General features: G+C 43.1%; 2 protein-coding genes across 7 annotated transcripts in view; one reads left to right on the forward strand and one right to left on the reverse strand.

Moving 5' to 3' along the window:
* Positions 1 to 16,544, forward strand: part of LOC139370268 (RNA binding protein fox-1 homolog 2-like) — a 33,282-nt gene extending 16,738 nt beyond the window's left edge. For 2 of the 6 annotated variants that reach the window (XM_071109641.1, XM_071109642.1), the window contains 10 exons: positions 575 to 739; positions 1,099 to 1,152; positions 1,338 to 1,430; positions 7,981 to 8,071; positions 8,242 to 8,325; positions 10,217 to 10,364; positions 10,760 to 10,802; positions 12,667 to 12,758; positions 13,052 to 13,127; positions 13,283 to 16,544. In XM_071109641.1, the coding sequence (XP_070965742.1) occupies positions 575 to 739; positions 1,099 to 1,152; positions 1,338 to 1,430; positions 7,981 to 8,071; positions 8,242 to 8,325; positions 10,217 to 10,364; positions 10,760 to 10,802; positions 12,667 to 12,758; positions 13,052 to 13,127; positions 13,283 to 13,327 (891 nt within the window). In that variant the 3' untranslated portion in view covers positions 13,328 to 16,544. Of the gene's footprint in view, positions 1 to 574; positions 740 to 1,098; positions 1,153 to 1,337; positions 1,431 to 7,980; positions 8,072 to 8,241; positions 8,326 to 10,216; positions 10,365 to 10,759; positions 10,803 to 11,233; positions 11,271 to 12,666; positions 12,759 to 13,051; positions 13,128 to 13,282 lie in introns of all 6 variants that reach the window. The other 4 variants (XM_071109639.1, XM_071109643.1, XR_011627124.1 and 1 more) reach the window with 3 other exon arrangements.
* Positions 16,545 to 18,120: 1,576 nt separating this feature from the next.
* LOC139369572 (retinal cone rhodopsin-sensitive cGMP 3',5'-cyclic phosphodiesterase subunit gamma-like) lies at positions 18,121 to 19,164 on the reverse strand. The gene is made up of 2 exons (XM_071108822.1): positions 19,049 to 19,164; positions 18,121 to 18,803 (listed from the first exon to the last, which is right to left on the reverse strand). Exons 1-2 carry the CDS (start codon positions 19,150 to 19,152, stop codon positions 18,686 to 18,688), a joined length of 222 nt encoding a protein of 73 aa, XP_070964923.1. The 5' UTR covers positions 19,153 to 19,164; the 3' UTR covers positions 18,121 to 18,685.
* Between the last annotated feature and the right edge of the window lie 2,996 nt (positions 19,165 to 22,160).

Raw genomic sequence — 22,160 nt, forward strand, 5'->3', positions numbered from 1 at the left:
TCTCTCTCTCTCTCTCTCTCTCTCTCTCTCTCTCTCTCTCTCTCTCTCTCTCTCTCTCTCTCTCTCTCTCTCTCTCTCTCTGTCTCTCTCTCTCTCTCTCTGTCTCTCTCTCTCTCTCTCTCTCTCTCTCTCTCTGTGTCTCTGCCTCTTTCTCTCTCTGTCTCTCTCTCTCTCTCTCTGTGTCTCTCTCTCTCTCTCTCTCTCTCTCTCTCTCTCTCTCTCTCTCTCTCTCTCTCTCTCTCTCTCTGTGTCTCTCTCTCTCTCTCTGTGTCTCTGCCTCTTTCTCTGTGTCTCTCTCTCTCTCTCTGTGTCTCTGCCTCTTTCTCTGTGTCTCTCTGTGTCTCTGCCTCTTTCTCTGTGTCTCTCTCTCTCTCTCTCTCTCTCTCTCTCTCTCTCTCTCTCTGTCTCTCTCTCTCTCTCTCTCTCTGTCTCTCTCTCTGTCTCTCTCTCTCTGTCTCTCTCTCTCTCTCTCTCTCTCTCTCTCTCTCTCTCTCTCTCTGTGTCTCTGCCTCTTTCTCTGTCTGTCTGCCTCTCTCTCTTTCTTTTTCTTTCTTTCACTCTTTCTTTCTCACAGCAGTCAGATGTGTCGTCACAGATTGATACCCAGTTGGCGTGTACAGGAGGAGGTGGTGGCGGGGGGTCCGTAGGGGACGACTCAGAGAAGGGGACCCCCAAACGCCTCCACGTCTCCAACATTCCCTTCCGCTTCAGAGACCCTGACCTCCGGCAGATGTTTGGGGTACGAGACCAGGAATATTGTCCTTTTTTCCCATCCACAACCCTGACATTCTAGATTAGTTAGTGATTAAAGGAGCAATCTGCGATTGCTACATCCATTTTAGGACTTTTAAATGAGTGTTTTAGTAAAGCTTCCTTAACATGGAGCAGGAAAAAGTGCCTCTCTTAATTCTCTGCTCTAAGAGGAATAGAACTGATCATTAAAAAGTTCAGCATGATTTCTGCTAATTTATATGTCCGGTACAATACTGCCGCCTTGTGTTCAATTTTTGTATTTCATTTTCAATGCAGTAGTTTACAGTGCCATGCTTATTGATGCTCCCCCCCCCCCCCCCACCCCCCCACATTTTTTTTCTACAGCAATTTGGAAAGATCCTCGACGTAGAGATCATATTCAACGAGAGAGGATCGAAGGTATGACATGTACACATCAAACTACCAAACCTGTTCATTTTAAGTTACATTACATAATACTCTGCACAGAATGGACAGATCTTACGCACATTTCTTCACATCCCTTATCCTTCTCTTGTATTCCAACCCTCTTGTTTTCTCTCCATCCCCTTCTGTTTCCATCCTCAACCCCATTTCCTCTCTAGGGGTTTGGCTTTGTGACGTTTGAGACGAGCGCAGACGCTGAGAAGGCCAGAGCCGCTCTCCACGGAACTCTGGTGGAAGGACGCAAGGTTGAGGTAATTTACCCCTCCAAGAACGGTGGCCATTTTGATTTTCGTCTTTGTCCCATGTTCAGCAGTGAAATGAGGTCCGGTTGGCTTAGTATGCTCTTCCATCTCCAGTTGAACTGTCTCAAATGGTTTCGGGGAGTCTGTTTGTGTTTAGTGTTATAATAACCCCCTTCCAGCATGGTGCGGTGGTGCCTCACAGAAAGATCGATGCGCACGATGTCTTGGTTTTACATCACTTCCTGTTTCGCGCACTGTCCATTTGCACGTTTTGATCTTCAGCTTTATGGGTCTGCCTGGATTGCAAAGCATGCTGGGTGGTTTGGCAACAAAATGGTCTGGGAACAGTGTTTTCACGTGACACCTTTACACACTGTGCCTCTGGATGCTGCTTATGACACGGCATGCGAGAGGGCGTGTCTTGTTTTCTCTGCTGCACCCCTTCTTTAGATCCATCATCACCATCACTTCCACAATCAGAATCCGGGCTTTATTGGTGTTCACTGTTTTAGAGGGGACGTTCTCCCTCTCCTCTCTTCCTTATTTTCTTCTTCTGACAAACAACCATGCTTGCTTGTGTTTGTGAGAGATTCTCTTGCATGGGCTACCAATCGTGTTTCAGAAGACCGGTCAGGTGATGTGACATAAAAGATTGCCGCCTTTTCTTTCCCCTACATTCCGATACCTGTGTGCTTGATTGTGAGTCAGTGCACAGTATTGAAGTAATTTTGATTACGTTGCTGTATGTTGACATTGCTGCATGCATTAAGTTGTTGGCAGGTATTGGTATGAGACTGCCCTGAGGGAGTGTGGTGAAGTGTTTGATCTGCTGCTTATAGATTCACTGGTGATTTTGGGGGTCTATATGTCACTCATTAAATAAAGGCAACCTGCACCTCATACCCTCACTTGCATCCCCCTTTTCCAAGAGTAATACCTGGTGTAATGGGAATGAGTTCTGCTGCGATGCCTCTGTTTTTCTTTGTCAGCATGACTTGGAAGATCTTGGAAGGAAAACACCTCATGCTCTGCCATCGCTTTGGCTCTTGGTTTTAGATTCATGCTCCGTTTTGAGCTCTTCTGCATGCTCTCAACTGTTATGCACTCCTCTGCTGTGTGAATGTGGGCCTAAACGTGTGGGTGAGAAAGAGAAATACGGGGGGAGAGGGGGAGAGAGAGCGATGGAGAGAGTGAAAAGTGACGATGATACGGCTGTCTTCCTCTCCTTTCCCCCCTTTTCTGTTCTGCTCCATCTTTCTCCACTCTTTCTCTGTCTTCATGCCGGTCGGTCTGTCTATCCTTGTTTGTCTCTCTCCCCGTATATCAACCTGTGTTTGTTTGTGACCCTCAACACCTGTCCATATTAGGCTTGGGCGATATCCAGATTTTCATACCGTCCTACCTGCCATCCCAGGATTTACGGTATTACCGGCATAGCCCACAAGGGGCACTAAAAACCACAAGTAAAAGCCCGTTGGGCGTCTATTACTAGAATGCTAACAACAAACTATTTGCAAAGACCGGCAAATCCAGCTCATAAAGTTATACAATCATAGCTAGTAGCTACCGAATGTCATTTTTGTTGCGTCTGGACTTGTACAAGCGAAGTTGAACTAGAGAAATTGTGCAAATGAACAAAGTTGTGATGCATGCTTTTCTGAAAGAAGATCCAGCATGTGTACATCCAGCAGAGGTGAGAAGAACGAAGGAGGAAAAAACCTGCTAGTAAGGAAGCACAGGGGAAACATGGCGGATAACCAAGAGCCCTTTGACTTCTCACACACGGCAGGAAGCCGTGATAAGATATCTGATGGCAAACATTTCGTAGTGATTTGTATGAGTAACTTCATCGCCTCGTGCGGCGCACACCAGTGATTGGCCGATAGATATACAACGCTGTGGTCTCACCAGCTCCCGGCTGTCTCCTGTTGTGCCATTTGCCAGAAGTGGGACCAAGTCATTGTTTTAAGTCTCAAGTCTTGGCGCTCAACTCCCAAGTCGACAGCCAAGTCCAATTCAAATCTCAAGTCTTTAACGTTGAGTTTCGAGTCCTAAACAAGTCCTAATGTGCTCACACCAAATGTAATACCATTTCATATTTTTAACGAGTAATAGTTAGTATATTACATTTATGCAAATCATGAATGCTTTAAAAAATAACTATTTATTACTTTCAAAATAAACGTTATATTTCCATAGAAATACATGGGTAGCCCTTGGTGATCGCTATCGGGCGACGTAGGCTTGTACACAATCACCCAACCTTGTTTTAGGAACATCAGCCAGGATTTAGGCTAACTGCCTAGCCAGTTGTAGCTCAATCTTGGGGGCAATGATCATGTTCCCGCACTGACTGACTGTGTGGAGGCTCATTGATTTAACGTTACACTAGCCTACATGATACACTAGTAAAGTAATAAAATATATAGCTGTCGGCTATATTAGCCACGACTAACGTTCTTTGTGCAGCTTCAAATGTCGAACAAAGTTGGAAATTGTTGCGCCTCCGTCTGTAATTTTCTTCCCGCATGTTTTGCGAGTTGCAACCCGTTTTTTGTTGATACAGCGTCGTCTTTATATCTGAAAATAATAATTTGGGGTATCATCTTTCCAAGGGCTCCATCTGAATTCACCCGGCGACATTCCTCTGCACTGCCACGCACAACTTTTTCTCAGCTGGCACAATTTGATTGGCTGCTGTCCGATTCAAACTGTAATCCGTTAAATGAAGAGTTGACACATTTTTTTTTCAATAGCATTATTTTTTATATTTGGGCTTGTGGAGGGTGTCAGGTCGAGTCAAGGCTCAAGTCCAAGTCAAGACGAGAGTCATTGGTGTTGAAGTCAAAGTCGAGTTGCAAGTCATCATATTTGTGACTCGAATCCAAGTCATGTGACTCAAGTCCACACCTCTGCCATTTACAAACAAACACTTGACTGGCTCAACTGTTCTAGGGAACTGCGGTAAATGCCGAACAGATTGCACAAGTTGACTGCAGGTATTAACTTAAAAAGTTACTACAAATATTCAAATTTATTGAAAAACCATCCTGTGGCATACGTATCTATTACTTCTTTCAACATTAATGAATTACTTTACTTATTACACCCTGGGAAAAGTAATTAGTTACACTAATCGTTATTACCTTTGTTACACCCCAAAACGTTGCGCTTCCTCACTCAATGTAAACAATGTCAACGTTACCCTACGTAGGCCTATGCACCAACACAATTAGCCTAATAATGACAGACATAATGTCTACTGAGGATAAGGGCAGCATTTCCTCTACTACATACCCAGCTACATGCTGGTTCAGCTCTCCCTGGGTCACAGCCTGTCCTCCTGAACCATTAGGATGAGGTAGGCCCACAGTCATCAGCAGCAGGGTCAGGTGTTTCTCACCTGGGCAGAGTTGACATTTTACTGTGTTATTCTTGTCATCTTGTCCTACCAAATGAAAGTAATGGGAGTACTTCCACGCTGGGAAAGTAAGTGTTTTAGACGCTTCTGCCATTTTTCCATCGCCCTCACTTAAGCAGTTAGTAGTAGTAGTGTGTGCATGCATAAACAGGAACCTGGTGAGAGGACATTTTTTAAATGTAATGTATATATTGCGCCAACAGAGGGAATAATAATCTCACACATTCATTTGGATCAATAAGTGTAATAGGAAGGGAATGATAACAAAAATAACTAATATTATTATTGCAATTTGAACAGTAACTCTGATATATTACTCGTTACCACAAAAAGTATTATTACTGTAGCACGTTACTTTATAAGGCGTTACCCCCAACACTGGCTATATGTTGAAAAGTTCAGCGACTTCTCCCTGACCCATATGCTTCAAGATTGATCCCTCAACTGTCCCCCTCTGTCTCCCATATGTGTATGGCTGTATCTGATCATATGTATTGGGTATTTGTAGTAGTTACATCAATAGAGGTCCGTTTTATGTCAAAAGGTGACCAATCACCCCTGACATCACTTCATGACATCACTTCCTCTGTGTACCTCAGGGTGGGGGTGGTTGCTTTTCATCACCTCATTGGTTGTTTTTGTTTTGGTTAATTTCTTATTATATTTTCTCTATTTCCCCCTGATGATTTCTGTGTTGTTGTCAGTCTCCACGGTAACCGCTCGCGTGTCCTCACACCGTTTCCCCAGCAATGGTAAGTTGTGTACACATGGCATCATTTTTGAATGACCCCCCCACCCCCCTTCCGCCAAATAAAGATAAAGTGCACCCTATACACACAAAAATACAATAGTGTCCATGACCTGGCAGGGTTTGATCGAAAGGATCTGATTGGCTCATCCTGTGATTGATTGTGGAGCTGGCAAATAAAATGCTGATTAGAAAAACCAATGGCATTTGACCGCATGGCCTTCCAGACTCTTTCTGTAACATTAAGATAAGCTGATATAAAACGCATCTACAAGTGCAACTGACTACCACTTTATGCATTAATTCCATTCACCACTCTAACTGCATTCAAACATTAATTCTAGAGCTATTGACTTCCTGCATGGTTGACTATCTCTTGTCGTCTATCATATAGTGCCACTGTCATCATCTCTTATGTATAAGCTACCTTTCTTTAGTGAATACCAAACGGTAGATTGTTTTGATTCAACAGCATTTTGTTTGGTACACTAGTAGTGGGTTGGCATGATAAAGCATGAATGCGTTGTTGTAGAAGTCAGTCTTGGTAACGAGACAGTAGGTTTTGTGCGCTGGCTGTAGTTGTCGATGTAGAAGGGCAACGTAGTCTATTCTTCACATTAAAACGAAGGTAAAATGACACTGTGTACAAGCTAAGGATATGCAACTGACATAGATTATATAAAATACTTCAAACTAGTTACCAATGGAGATCATCTTGAAACCATCATCAGTATCACATCTGACTCTCAATAGGATTGAATTTAATTAGATTATGTGCCCAGACTTTTTTATTTTGTCCACGAGGCGTTTCTTTTTAAAAATGTTGAGCAATGGTTTGGTTTTGGATGGTGTGTTATATTGGTGTCTGCTTCTAGTTATTTGTCGTGCGACACTGAATTGCAATGCCTGACAGTGTTTCACGGTCATGGTTTGATTTGGTTTTTTGAGGAATGACATTTGCATCCCCCCATCCTCTATCTCTTTATTCTGTCCTCTCTGTCTCATCCCTCTCTGTCCCAGCTCATGTATTGGATCATATATGTAGGCAAACGGTTAGACGTTTTTTCTTTTGTTTTGATTTGTTTGTTCCGCATCTTGGTATTTTTTATTATTTTTTGTTCATGACAAAAATAATTTTCTCTCTCTTTACCTCCCATCATTTATGTGTTCCTGTGTCTTTTAATGTGGACTGGCTATTCTTCCTGCATCCCGCTCTCTCTTCTCCCCCTCTCTCTCTCTCTGTATGATGTGTGTGACTTGATTGGGAGGGCTGCCAGAATGTTTTGATTGGTCTATATATACTGCATCTGATGCTTGCTGATTGGCTGGTTTGGCTCACCTTCTGGTCATGTGATGCGCTCTTGATTGACTGGCTGCGTGTAATCTGTGTGTGACCTGTTTAAGTGATGAAACGTTTTGCATCGTGTTCAACAGAAGCTTACTTCACCCTCTCTTTTCCCTCTTTTTAAAGGTAGCAATGCCTGGAATGGTCTTGGATTTCTTTTGAATGCCTTAATCTGAAATGTATTTTTTATTTTTGTTCAGTCTGTGTGTGTGTCCATGGTTAAATTATTGTGAATACTCACACGTTCCTAGTTTTTTTTTATCCTTCAAAAGAATGCATGGATCAATCAATTACCATCACTTTACATCAGAAAAATGAACCTCTTATCCAAGTTTAGACACTACTGTCACTTTTTCAATTCATACGGCTCACAGTAGCAGATAAATGTTGACAAGTACAAACATAGTGTTTTTTTTACTAATCTCAATTTATTTGTGTTCGTTACATATGTATTAATAATATTAGTTAGTAAAGTCATAGCCAGTTCTAAGAGTATTGACGCACTCATATTTCAAATATCTAGGGCCTATTTGTTCTGGAAGTACTGAAGGTTATGTTGGTGCCTGTACTGTGTGGTTTGGGCATAGAAATAGAATGAATAGAACGGATGTCCCCATTAAAGCCAGTGATGGCATAATGGGTGGTCTGTCGGCCATTGCGTGTGTACCCATAAGACCAAAGCAGTAAGTAAAAGAAGTGTACCCATCAATCTGCGCTGTGATTTTTTTTTTTAAAACTGACATTACAAAAAATACAGTACATTGCATGAAATCACTATTTATTTGAATGAACAGTCTACACTATCATGGAAATTATTACTTCACAGTACCAGATATTGTTAGTGTACCCTTGAGTTTAACCGTCAGTTTTCCAGGGTTAGAGGTTCCACGCCTGTTCTATTCACTCTGTTTCTATGGTTTTGGGTATACAGGAGAATGTTTGTGCATGTTGTTTGTGCATGGAGCAGGCAAGGGTGTTTGTCCCTCAGGTCCGGTGTCACCCCTCGTCGTGTTGTCTTGACCTCTGACCTCTCTCTGACACCCAGGTCAACAACGCCACAGCCAGGGTGATGACCAATAAGAAAATGGTCACCCCATATTCTAATGGAGGAGAGGGGCTCGCCGCTCTACCTTATGGTAAAGATAATATTGCTGGTTATAACTGCTGAATATGACCAACAAATTAGTAGCAATGTAGTTGCATGTGATTACATCAGTGTAATTGCATAGTATGTTTAACTTGTTGAGATATAGATGTCGAGTGTTACTCATATTTGTTATCCTCTTTTTCCTCAAATTTACATTAGGGCTACTAAATGCCAACTCCCCTACAGCCGGGTGGAAGTTGAGTCCAATGGTTGGAGCCATGTACAGTCCCGAGCTCTATACAGGTGAGATGCTAATAACATTGTTAGATTAATTTCATCAACACAGCTGATGCTAACATTGTTAACTTAAGTCTTCATTTCATCAGTATAGGTGAGATGCTAACATTGTTAGCTTAAGTCTTCATTTCATCAGTATAGGTGAGATGCTAACATTGTTAGCTTACAGTGTCTAAGGAAAGTATTCAGACCTCTTGACTTTCTCCACATTTTGTTACGTTGCTTTTTAAATTATCCAGCAATCTATGCACAATACCCCATAATAACATCACAACACCCCATAATATCAAAGGCAAACAGGTTGTTAGAAATTTCTGCAAATGTATTAAAAATAAGTATTCAGACCCTTTGCTATGAGACTCAAAATTGAGCTGCGGTGCATGCTGTTTCCATTGATCATCTTAGATGTTTCTACAACTTGGAGTCCACCTGTGGCAATTTCAATTTATTGGACATTATTTGGAAAGGCACACACCTGTCTGTATAAGGTCCCACAGTTGACCGTGCATGTCAGAGCAAAAACCAAACCATGAGGTCGACGCAATTGTCTGTAGAGCTCCGAGACAGGATTGTGTCGAGGCACAGATCAGGGGAAGGGTACGAAAACATGTCTGCAGCAATGAATGTCTCCAAGAACACAGTGGCCTCCATCATTCTTAAATGGAAGAAGTTTGAACCTCCAAGACTCTTCCTAGAGCTGGCCGCCCGGCCAAACGGAGAAATCGGGGGGAGAAAGGCCTTGGTCAGGGAGGTGACCAAGAACCCGATGGTCACTCTGACAGAGTTCTAGAGTTCCTCTGTGGAGATGGGAGAACCTTCCAGAAGGACAACCATCTCTGCAGCATTCCACCAATCAGGCCTTTATGGTAGAGTGGCCAGACAGAAGACACTCCTCAGCAAAAGGCACATGACAGCCCGCTTGGCACCCAAAGACTCTCAGACCCCGAGAAACAAGATTCTCTGGTCTGATGAAACCAAGATTGAACCCTTTGGCCTGAATGCCAAACATCACGTCTGGAGGAAACCTGGCACCATCCCTACGGTGAAGCATGGTGGTGGCATCATGCTGTGGGGATGTTTTTCAGCAGCAGGGACTGGGAGACTAGTCAGGATCGAGGGAAAGATGAACGGCGCAAAGTACAGAGATCCTTGATGAAAACTTGCTCAGGACAGCCAAGACAATGCAGGATTGGCTTTGGGACAAGTCTCTGAATGTCCTTGAGTGGCCCAGCCAGAGCCCGGACTTGAGCCCGATCGAACATCTCTGGAGAGACCTGAAAATGGCTGTGCAGCAATGCTCCCTGTCCAACCTGACAGAGCTTGAGAGCATCTGCAGAGAAGAATAGGACACTCCCCAAATACAGGTGTGCCAAGCTTGTGGGGTCGTACCCAAGAAGACTTGATGCTGTAATCACCGCCAAAGGTGCTTCAGCAGAGTACTGAATAAAGGGTCTGAATACGTATGTAAATGTCATATTTCAGCAAATGAACCTGTTTTTGCTTTGTCATTATTGGGTATTGTGTGTAGATTGATGAGGGAGAAAAAACCATTTAATAAATTTTAGAATAAGGCTGTAACTTAACAAAATGTGGAAAAGGTCAAGGGGTCTGAATACTTTCCGAAGGCACTGTAAGTTCTCATTTCATCAGTATAGGTGAGCTGCTAACATTGTTAGCTTAAGTCCTCATTTCATCAGAATAGGAGATTGGTGAGATGTTGATATGACTAGCTTTAGCCCATATGTATTCCTTTATATTAGGACACTTCACCCCACAAAGGATCTCCATCATAATCAAAATAGACTGTTTGTTATTTTCTGTAGACTGTTTGTTTTCGGTAGACTAACTCTTTGTTCTTTTTTGCCTCTCTCTGATTTCTCTGGCCTGTCTCTCTCAGTCCCTGGCTTCCCGTACCCTGCGGCGGCTGCACAGGCTGCCACAGCGGCAGCGACCTTTAGGGGCGCCCACCTCCGGGGTCGTGGCCGGCCGGTCTACGGTGCTGTCAGGGCAGCCCTACCCCAGCAAGCTATACCTACATACCCAGGGTAGGTGTTACTCAATAAAACACACACTTTTACTGCATGGTGTGATATAACAAATACACTTAATTGCGTTAGTTTGGTGCTGCGCTGAAATATCATTTCTTTGTCTGAACATGGGATAATATTGCGGTCTACTGCGCAGTGGTCACAATCACTCCAATATGACTTGTAAAGGGCTACGTTTGGCCAAACAAGAGAAGTGGTATTTTATCTCGCACGTTGCACGTGTGTGTATATTAATCACCCGCCCCTTTTCTCTCCTCTCTTTTACACCCTCTTCTTTATTCTGCTCCTCCTCACAACTTGTATTTCCTTCCACTCCTCACTCACCATCCATCACTTCTCTTCTATCCATCGCTCTCTTTCTGGTCTTTCCTCTCCTCCCCTCTCTCTCTCAGTGTGATGTATCAGGAAGGGTTTTACGGTGCAGCAGACCTCTATGTAAGTATACCTCTCTCCTTCGCGCTTTCTCTCTCATTCTCTCCTTTCCCCTCCCTCCGTCGGAGTGTGTGAGCGTGTGTGCATGGACCAAATCCACAGAGCTGTGTATATGTGGGTGATGTAGTAAACTTTACAATTGAACACACGTTTTTTTTTTTTATCGTTTTATTCAGTCAATTATTTTAATTAGGCAGATCAATAACAGCTGTTACACACACACACGGCACACATTTTGTTCTTGATGAATCATATTGCTATATGAAGCGGTGCATGCCATGTGCAATGTCCAATCTTCCAGGATCTATACTACACGCCCTCATAGTTCTATACATTCATGAATAGACTGCTCTATGCATCGCTTGCCTGCGTGTGGACTGTGATTGTGTGTGTGGTACCAGCTTGACCATAGCTGTTCTCTGTTCTCTCTGTAGAATAGTGTTTCAGGACATTAGTGGCAGATTGCCCCAGGTAGGGTCCCATCATCACGTCACTCACTGTGTGATCAGCCAGTGTGCATCCATCCTATTACTATGCGTTCCACTGACTGACTGACTGCTACTGGTGTTTTATTGACCATCCCAGATTGAAATGCCTCTTTATTTCTGTTTCTATTACTAACTCACTGGATTCTGACATGGGTGGAGTTGCAGAACGGGGGAGAAAGGGAATAATCGTTATAACACGAATGACAATATTACCTTCTAAAGGAATTAGACATAACATGATGGACATTTTAAAGTTTTGTTCAGTTAAACATTTTTTTTTAAATGGTACAATAAATCATATACACAGATGAAAACAACACAGGATTTTGCCATGATTCTTATGCAGTCTTTATAACGGCCACCCTTAGATATGAAGTATAGCCAAAATGAGAGGTGCACTTTGCCAGTAATGGCTGACATGGTTTCTGAAAGTTGAGGCTGAGTAGCTTAAAGACAGAGGATCTCCAGGATCTGAGGATCAACACAGGTCCACAGACTCTCAGGGACATGGATATTCATCTTAATGAGTCGTTCTGACCCCTTCCTGGTATCTCCCTATATCTGTTCCACCTGTGGCATGCTAACTGAATCAATGTTGGCATGCAGACACACTTATACCTCTCTTCCCCATTCCCCTCCTCTCTTCTCTCTCTGTATCCTCCTCTTCCTATCCCCTCCCTCACCCCAGCAGATGTGTGTGTTACTGAATACTGGGACTTGGTCCTGTAATGATCTATAGGTTAGAATGCAGTGGTGTGTTGCCAAGGAGACGGCCTCCTCTGAGTTTGGGGTGCATGCTGTCCGGCGTCAGTGATTTGGTTGTGACCATGCGAGTGTGTGTGTGTGTGTCCTCCCCCTTAATTGTATTGGCTGGCCGTCTTCTGTGTGTTCATCATTCGTTTTTCCCTATTAAAGGAATAATGATCCTGATCACCTGTTTATTCACCCCCCCTCCCTTTCTTTAACAGTGTTTTTGATGGGAAGGAGGAGATTTCACACCTGAGGTTATGCACACTTTCTCCCGTCTTTGTCTCTCCCCCCATCTCCAACAGGACATCAATTATCAGATTAATTGAATGTAGAAAAGCTGCGGCACACTTGATGCAGGGCCTATATCATTGCCACAAACCGAGGCCCTAGTGTTTTTTTGTTGGTCATGGAGGGAGACCGACACGGGGAAAAGGCCTCTGCTACATTCTCTGAATGCCATGTTGCACCAGATGACCTGTTGTTGCTGCTTGTGTTAGTCTCTCTCCTTTTTCTGCTGTTATAAAGGAACATGGCTTCACTCTCATTCATTCCTGGGGTATTGTGTGAGGGAGTTGATAAAAATGGACTAACAACCGTGTTCTCGCTGTCTCCGTCCCTTCCTTCTTTAGGGTGGCTATGCTGCGTATCGCTATGCTCAGCCGACTGCGGTAGCTAGTTCTGCAGGAGCAGCGGCTGCCGCAGCAGCTGCCTACAGTGATGGGTGAGTGATAGACACAAGATATTACACAAAATAAAGCAGTAGGACACCGTACTATGACTATATATAGGTAACATATATTAACACCGTACTATGACTATATATAGGTAACATATATTAACACCGTACTATGACTATATATAGGTAACATATATTAACACTGTACTATGACTATATATAGGTAACATATATTAACATATTCAAATGAAAAGTAGTGGGCCTACTTCACTTTCTATTCTGGAACATGTTTGGTTGCACAGCTGTGGGTTTGTAATGTACTCATCTCTGGTGTCCAGCTACGGACGGGTGTACACGACAGACCCTTACCACGCTGCACTAAACCCTGCTGCCGCCTACGGTGTAGGAGCTATGGTAAGAACGCTTGTCTATTTACATTACTATCCACAACAAAGAAAATATCATAGAATTAGATTGTCCATTCTAGTAATTCTACTTCTATGGTAAAGATCTAGCCATTCACTAACCCACTAACTGCCATCTTACCTCCTCTCCTCTGTCTCTACCAGGCCACACTGTACAGGGGAGGCTACAGTAGATTTGCGCCCTACTAAACCACATTTCCCAGGAGCTCTCTCATCCTGTTTGAACAATCTATAAAAGAGCTCCCTCTGCCGTCCAGGATGGAGATTGCAACACGTTGACGCAAGTTTGTCGCCTACCATGGAAACATTTATATTTCAAAATCTCCTGCTGTCCACTCTTTTTTCGCTTCAAACAAAAATAGGAATGCCGTTTTAAAGACTGGTAGAAAGCCTTGACAAAGAAGAAAATAGAAAAAAAAATGTGTATTTGAACCAAATGGCCGCTTGTTTCCATTGCACGGCTGTATTATAGTCCCCCTGTTTCTCCCTCTCGACACTCTCAGCAGCACAAGACACAGAATGGTCGCCCCCCAGCTAGCGTACCTCCAGAGCCTATCATGTAACTGGTGTCCGGGCCGTTAACTGAACACTGAGACAAACCCCCTACCACACGTATAACAGCCAAGGTGTAATGTGGCATGTACTATACACAACTCATACATCAAGAATGAAGGTGGAGTCTAGTTATGGAAGACAGAACTGTGACTGCCAGTGTCTGCATGTCTTTGGAGCCTGAATGAGCGAGAAACCACAGCAACCGAGCACCAGAAGCATTTTGGAACAGAAAGACAATTTGCAAACAAAGTGGAGGATGTGACTCCATGTTTCCTCTTGTGGGTTGAAGGAGTATGAGAGAGGAAATGACATCATCATTGCAGAGAGAGAGAGGGGGATGGACTGATGTTTTTTTAACACTATTAGAAATGACTCACTTCAATCTGAGCAGTAAAAGGATTATCATAGCTGTTCCTTACCTCAAAGTTTTCTCAGTCCGTGAAAATGGTGAACCTTTAAAAATTTAATTGTTACAATTATGCAAATAAATTAGTTAGAGAAAAAAAGTTACCAAATGATTATTATTATTATTGCTGATTTATAGCGTTGTCTTTATTGCGTTAATATTGTTAGTTTCAGTGGTTCTCTGAGCACACCTCCACACACATTTACCACTTCCCTAGAAACGAGGTCTAGGGGCTAGGACTACAGTGTAGATAATATCTATGTCATTCACTACAGTGTAGATAATATCTGTGTCATTCACTACAGTGGGCAACACTACACGTCCCCTCTGCATAACACAATATTATACCAAACTAAACTTCTAGTGCACAACATCATATTCTCACAATACTTCACGCTATACACAAATCACTCAGAACTATATAATATTTCATCACTGCTATCGAGGTACCGGCTGGCTTTTTATTGCATTGTGAATGTTAGGCTGAGACATATATCACTGATATCATTGAAACAACCAGAACCTAGTGTCCTAGAATAAACTTATTCAGTTATATTTCTTTGAAAAGTTATGATAGAGATGTATTATTGGGCTATATGATTGCTTTCCCTAACTTGTTCTGTCTTTTAGAAGAGCAGGTAAACATCAAGTACAGTCTTCCTGAGAATAGCTACGTTGGTAATAGATAGTGAGATTCTGTCAACAGGCGTTGAAAGAGGGACACCATCAATATGAAAAATATTTAATGCAAAATACCATACTATTGTGCATATTTCTATATCCTTATACTCTGTTTCCAAATGTGGTTGTTTTTGCCTTTTTTTTTGTTCCAAAGATTTGTAGAAAAGCACACTTTTAGTCATGTGTATGATAAATATATTATCGTTCTTGTGGTTATTATTATAAGTGCGGTCTTTTTATTTGTTGCATTAGCTCTTTATATTGTTTTCTATTGGTAAATGTTGTTGTTCCTCCTAAAGTAAGGTGACATTTTCATTTCCTCCAAGATTAGTTGAAATCTGATATTTTTTTGCCCTCCTGTGTTGTTTTCTTGGGCAGAGGGGAATGGACTCTTTAGTAGTTTCAAAGAGGGAGGGAACCATAGAAGTATACCACTATGACATCAGCCTATCTAGTGTTCTATATCTATGGCGCGAACAAAACGGGAAAGCATGTAAAACTAAACTACCAAACTAATTTCCCCCCAAAAGATAGGGAAAGGCTGAAATGTTTGGGTCTCACAATTTATCCAAAGTCCAAAGTTTACAGTAGACAAGAATACGTTGGAATAAATAGTGGCCTGACAAGCACTTCTTCTGACCTGGTGAAGTAATCTAGTCACTCTGTCGTAGACAAAGACTCCTAACATTTCAGTGCTGAAATGAGTCGGTTGAGGTTTAAAACGGATGTGAAGAGCGTAGCGCTCGTGTGCTGTCTAGGTTAAAGGGCATGCGGTTTTGAATGATCCAAGTATACAAAAGGTTGTAAGTGTTATCGTTTGGTTTGTATAATGGTAAATGTTTCATAGCAGTTTTACAAAGAAAATGTTATGTGGGGCATGAACTAATTACTATGAAACAATATTTAAAAATGCTGCAGTCATTGTTTATTTTGAAATGTTTGCTCTATTTTTCATTTTATCTTCGGTTTTCTGGCTGTGTGTACCACTCTTAGTGTGAACTTAATCTAAGACATCAACAGGGGTCAAACTCTTCTCTGGTCATTTGACTTTATTATCATGTATTGCAAAAGTGGACTGAAATATATGAATAACTGAAAAGATACAGCCAAAGATAGTTATTTATGCCCTATTTCTATGGTTACCAAATTGAGAAACGCATAGCAAAATGGATAAATGATTGACAACCTATTGAACCAATCAACATGGGCAACTAGCATGATGTCGTTCTCCAGGAAGTAGAGTTTGAGACCCCTGACCTAAATGTTTTGCATGATTTTGATTCTGTCTTTTGAGATCAGACTCCAACAGCGTTCGGTTGCAGTAGTCATCTTTTACCACTAAACTCCATTGAGAATGCTAGGCAGCTAGCCCTTTTTTATGCTTAGGATGCTAGTGTAGCAGAGAAGAGCACAGTGCTGTTTGTCAAAGACTCAGGCCCAGTGATGGGCAAAACAAAATGGCCACCACAACGAGGCAAGAACACAATGGCAACGTTCTAATTTCCATACCAGCATATTACTTTGAATTCATACCTTGATACAGTGCTTCATACTAAGTAGTACACTTGTGTGGATATTGGAACAGAGCCATGGAGTAGGCTCCTTGTATTATATTATACAGTGAGGTGGTTCTTCTTAATCACTAGGTTTCAAATAGAAGTGACTGTCCTTTTGTGAATCTCTTCCCCTCTGTCATGTTTATCCCTTGGCTGCCATTATGCTATTTTGTTAGTGAATGTCCATATAAAATCTTTTTATATAAAATATTTTGTTGTGGTTTGTGACTCATGTTATTTTGGTGTCCAATTTCAAATCAAATGTTATGACACATGCGCCAAATACAACAGGTGTAGTAGACCTTACAGTGAAATGCTTACTTACAAGCCCTTAACACTTGCTGTTCTTAAAACTGCATTGTTGGTTAAGTAAAAAATAATTAAAGAGAAGCAGTAAAATAACAGGCTATATACAGGGGGTAGGGGTACAGAGTCAATGTGCGGGGGCACCGGTTAATTGCGGTAATGTATACATGTAGGTAGAGTTAGTGACAATGCATAGATAATAAACAGTAGCAGCAGTGTAAAAGAGGGGGGGTGGTGCAAATATTCTGGGTAGCCATTTGATTAGCTGTTCAGGAGTCTTATGGCTTGGAGGTAGAAGCTCTTAAGAAGCCTTTTGGACCTAGACTTGGTGCTCCGGGACCGCTTGCTGTGCCGTAGTAGAGAGAACAGTCTGACTAGGGTGGCTGGAGTCTAACAATTTTTAGGGCCTTCCTCTGACACCGTCTGGTATAGAGGTCCTGGATGGCAGGAAGCTTGTCCCCAGTGATGTACTGGGCCGTTCGCACTACCCTCTGTAGTGCCTTGCGGTCGGAGGCCGAGCAGTTGCCATACCAGGCAGTGATGCAACCAGTCAGGATGCTCTCGATGGTGCAGCTGTAGAACCTTTTGAGGATCTGAGGACCCATGCCTTTCAGTCTCCTGAGGGGGAGTAGGCTTTGTTGTGCTCACTTCACAACTGTCTTGGTGTGCTTGGACCATGACAGTTTGTTGGTGATGTGGACACCAAGGAACTTGAAGCTCTCAACCTGCTCCACTACAGCCCAGTCGATGAGAACGGGGGAATGCTGGTCCTCCTTTTCCTGTAGTCCACAATCATCTCCTTTTGTCTTGATGACGTTGAGGGAGAGGTTGTTGGCCTGGCACCACCCGGCCAGGTCTCTGACCTCCCTACAGACTGTCTCATCATTGTCGGTGATCAGGCCTACCACTGTTGTGTCATTGGCAAACTTAATGGTGATGTTGGAGTCGTGCCTGGCCATGCAGTCATGAGTGAACAAGGGAGTACAGGAGGGGACTGAGCAATTTCCTATGTTGTCCTGTGTTTTAATAATGTGTGTTTGAGTCGCTGGCGGTTGTATTTTGTGTTATTGAGGATCCAAGATAAGAAATTAATGTTAATTGATTGCTTGTGATGAAGTATTGCTTAAGTACCAGGAGAAGTAGCTGTTTTTCAATTGGTTATTCTTCATATAATTCAAGAGGGTTCATATGTGATTGACACATTGCAAGAGTGATCGGCTATCAAATGAACAGTCAAATTACACAGACATTTGACATTTACTGTAAAAAAAAAATGGATTGATTTTATTTTGTACATAAATATATATTTCTGTATATAAAAAGTGCTTTCAAGGAGAGCAGGTGCAGGTTGAGAAAATAGTCAGGCGGGAGGAAACCAACTATGGTTGAGATATGAACAACGCTTAATCAAACCCTCTTTAATAACATTGTACATTTAGTCCAGCTTCTCTCAGGAAGTGCACCAGTGAAACTAGTAGTAGTGTCGGAAGTAAGCTTCACTGACATGACCATTTATTTACCTACAAGACCGCAGAAAGCGAATGCACATCGCTATTATACATTACATGTCTTATTCATATAACTTGAGTGCCATTTGACTTCAGTTGTTAGGACATTGCTTAGCTGGTCGTTTACGTGAGATTTCTACAGGAGGACAGTGGCAGGATGAGGTTTGGTATTATGTGTCTTCAGTTTAAAGCTGGTATGTGTATATTTCCCAAGTATCACTGTGTGTTTGTGCGACTTCACCAATTCTCTCAGGGTCGGTGGTGCACCCGAGTACGCCCGGCTCTCAGGGTCGGTAGTGCACCCGAGTACGCCCGGCTCTCAGGGTCGGTAGTGCACCCGAGTACGCCCGGCTCTTAAACAATGAGCTGATGTCAAAGTGGAAGCGCATGTACAAAATGGCATAACAAAACAACAAGAATCAGTTCAGAGTACTGGACTCCCTGACCTCAGGGTCCAAAAAGGAGGAGGAGAGGGGGAGGGAAGGAAAGAGAAGTGGAGGGGGTGGTCGAGGGGAGGGAAGGAGGGGTAGGGCGTCTAAACAATTCCATATTTCGCCAGGTCACTGAGTTCCATGTCACCGAAAGCTTCCCATGGGCAGACCACTGTGATGTCTGTGCCGAGACCCTCCATGCCGGGGATGTCGTCACCGAATCTGGTGGGAGAGGAGAGAGGGAGAAGTTCCATGAGCTAAAGGGATAGAGACACAGCAGACGAGGGTTGTGGTGGTAAAGTTGAGTTGGAGAGAAAGATGTATTGAAGTGTGTTGGTACTGTATAAAAGGAGTTGCATTTGATATGTAAAGATGGATGCTTGTTATGCTAGAAGGCGTATGCGCAATTAGTTTTCATTCTTGTAGTAGAGTTATATTTGTGTGTTCTAAGGGAGTTTCCAACTCACCCCTTCTGGCCAGGCTTGGGGGCCTTGCTCTTGAAGGTACGGGTAGTCCTCTGCTTGAATTTAGGGGGGGCCCTCTTTTCAGCAGCAGTTGCAACGTCTGCCATTTCTGTTGGTTACTGAGAGCGAGAGGGAGGAAAGAGGGTCAATAAGGTAGCTGGGAAATACGTAACTGAATAACAGTAGTAAATCCCATCAAGATATCAGTCAGGAGTAGATTATCGGTTTCTTTAACTCCATCGGTCTTATCCTCAATCTGTCTTAATCCAAAACCCTTTCCCTAATACCTAGTTATTACCAACCCCTCCCTCTCTCTGTCCCGTTGCACCCCAAGAGTGATAATCCCTCTAAAATAACCCTGAGCGGTCTCTGTTGATCCAATCATACCAGATTAGATCTGGCACCAAGGCCAAAATAGTACTGTACTAACCAAGGCCAAAATAGTACCAAAGCTACTTGTTAGCGTTACAATCTGTAGTTCGGCTGAGGTCACTTCAACCAGAACATTGTGTAACTAGAAGGTTCTTTGAGACCTTTGAAACCAGTAGTAGCCTATCCCAGTCTTCCATTTCAACTGCACTCTATACAATGTTTATTTCTACAGTAGAATACATTGCACACAGATGTTTTTGAGAGTTCATTGTCCATGCAAGCAATACTCTGCACCCAAACACGTTTTATTCCACCACTCTAGACATGCATCCTGTACAGGTGAATGACATTATGTTGTCAAGTCAACAGCCAATCAACATCTCTCCTACATCACATTCCATAGCTGCTCTACTGATCTGCATGTGTTCCTTATATAGTGTCCTGGTATTGCCTATTTGTCTGCTGACCTCCTAGTGTCCTGGTATTGTCTATTGATCTGCTGGTCTCCTCCTAGTGTCCTGGTACTGCCTATTGGTCTACTGGTCTCCTCCTAGTGTCCTGGTATTGCCTATTGGTCTGCTTGTCTCCTCCTAGTATCCTGGTATTGATGATTGGTCTGCTGGTCTCCTCCTAGTGTCCTGGTATTGCCTATTGGTCTGCTGGTCTCCTCCTAGTGTCCTGGTATTGCCTATTGGTCTACTGGTCTCCTCCTAGTGTCCTGGTATTGCCTATTGGTCTGCTTGTCTCCTCCTAGTGTCCTGGTATTGATGATTGGTCTGCTGGTCTCCTCCTAGTGTCCTGGTATTGCCTATTGGTCTGCTGGTCTCCTCCTAGTGTCGTGGTATTGATGATTGGTCTGCTGGTCTCCTCCTAGTGTCCTGGTATTGCCTATTGGTCTACTGGTCTCCTCCTAGTGTCCTGGTATTGCCTATTGGTCTGCTTGTCTTCTCCTAGTGTCCTGGTATTGATGATTGGTCTGCTGGTCTCCTCCTAGTGTCCTGGTATTGCCTATTGGTCTGCTGGTCTCCTCCTAGTGTCCTGGTATTGCCTATTGGTCTACTGGTCTCCTCCTAGTGTCCTGGTATTGCCTATTGGTCTGCTTGTCTCCTCCTAGTGTCCTGGTATTGATGATTGGTCTGCTGGTCTCCTCCTAGTGTCCTGGTATTGCCTATTGGTCTGCTGGTCTCCTCCTAGTGTCCTGGTATTGTCTACTGGTCTCCCCCTAGTGTCCTCCAGCACAATTCAATTCCCAATCTATCAGTGTGTTGAATGAAAAGCTCCAGCCTCTCTATTAGACTCTGCTCTCATCCTCAAGAGTCAGTTGTGTGAGCTGTCTCAAGTCTACAGCACACAAGTCTACCACAAGAGGCTGTTGAGGGGAGGATGGCTCATAATAATGGCTGGAATGGAGTGACGGGAATGGTATCAAACACATGAGAACCATGTGTTTGATGAGTTTGATATTTCATTTATTCCGTTCCAACTATGAGCCCGTCCTCCCCAATTAAGGTGACAATTAAGGTGACACCAATCTCCTGTGAAGTCCACAAAGGTCCTTCTCCAGAGCCAGCACTAAAGCAAGTGCATTGAACGCTACCCAGTCAATGACCATCAGCAATGGAGCACAATCTCAACAAGACAACTACATGGAAACAGTACAATATTTCCAGTGAATTCTCTACACTTTAAAATGTTTTCTGCAATTGTCTAAGGCATTGACGTCAAATGACCCTTACAGGGCATGCAATAAAGGTAACTAATGCTCAGAGCTGAGCGTAACAGGACGCTGCAGTTTCATCCTACCTGTCTTTGCAGTCTGTAGTGAACAGTTCTCCGGAGTTGGGTTGATCCTACTGAGATCCTGCTGTATCTCTCTTCCTCCTCTCCGACTGTCCTCCCCTTTTATACACCTCTGACTTAATCCCCTCTGACCTTTGCACTGTCGCTAGCGCACTCTGTCCCAGAGGTCAGAGTTAATCTCTGCAGGTAAACTGGAGGTAAACCCAGTGGCCAATGCATGACCGTGTGTACTGTGTATCCTACTGGGTGTTTACTGGCCACCAGCCCGTCCCATGCTGCTAGCTGGCCTGACATAACATCCAGAGCATGTAGCGAGTCCCAAATGGCACCCTATTCCCTACATTGTGCACTACTTTTGACCAGATCCCTATGGGTAATGAAAAAGGTGCCATTTTGGATGCAGTGTATATGTATATCCACTGTGGGCTACGTTCCTGCAGAGTTAAGGCCCTGTAATAGGCTTACACATGGCACCGGCCACTTTGAGTATGTACAGCAGTGTATAATGTCTTGGCATGTGTAGGCTGTTGTGTAATTGAATGGATGAACACACATTGGTAACCCTGATGTAAAGTAAGCTTTAGGTTGGTATTTATAGGGAGAGAGGGACTGTTTTAGTAGGGGTGAGAGGGTAGTGTATCAGTGGCCTGTAGTTGTTGCAAGGGCTAATTGTGTTAACTGCAGAGATACTAAGAGAAGAGCTTTTGTGGTCTTATTAAGGCCCAGTTTAACTAAGTGTTTGCAACCAAAAAACGAATCTAAAACAAACTTTATGTACGATTTACACTTGGGCTCTATTCAATCTGTCTCACTGAAGTGTTACCGATTGTGTGATAGAAATGTAAAAGTCATTTCCGATTGAGCTGACATATTCAGATTTTACTGTGAATGCAGTCCCCGCTAATTTCATTCACGCTGTAATGCTGCACTGCCATGACACAGA

This window comes from Oncorhynchus clarkii, chromosome 17, assembly GCF_045791955.1.
Source record: "Oncorhynchus clarkii lewisi isolate Uvic-CL-2024 chromosome 17, UVic_Ocla_1.0, whole genome shotgun sequence".
Lineage (NCBI taxonomy): Eukaryota > Metazoa > Chordata > Actinopteri > Salmoniformes > Salmonidae > Oncorhynchus > Oncorhynchus clarkii.

What these genes read in the sequence shown, in the direction of transcription:
- LOC139369572 (XM_071108822.1), bottom strand. Translation starts at nt 19,152, where the DNA reads ATGGCAGACGTTGCAACTGCTGCTGAAAAGAGGGCCCCCCCTAAATTC. An exon ending in CCCAAGCCTGGCCAGAAGGG is followed by an intron (nt 18,804 to 19,048) that starts GTGAGTTGGAAA and finishes CTCTCCCACCAG; the next exon opens with ATTCGGTGACGACATCCCCG.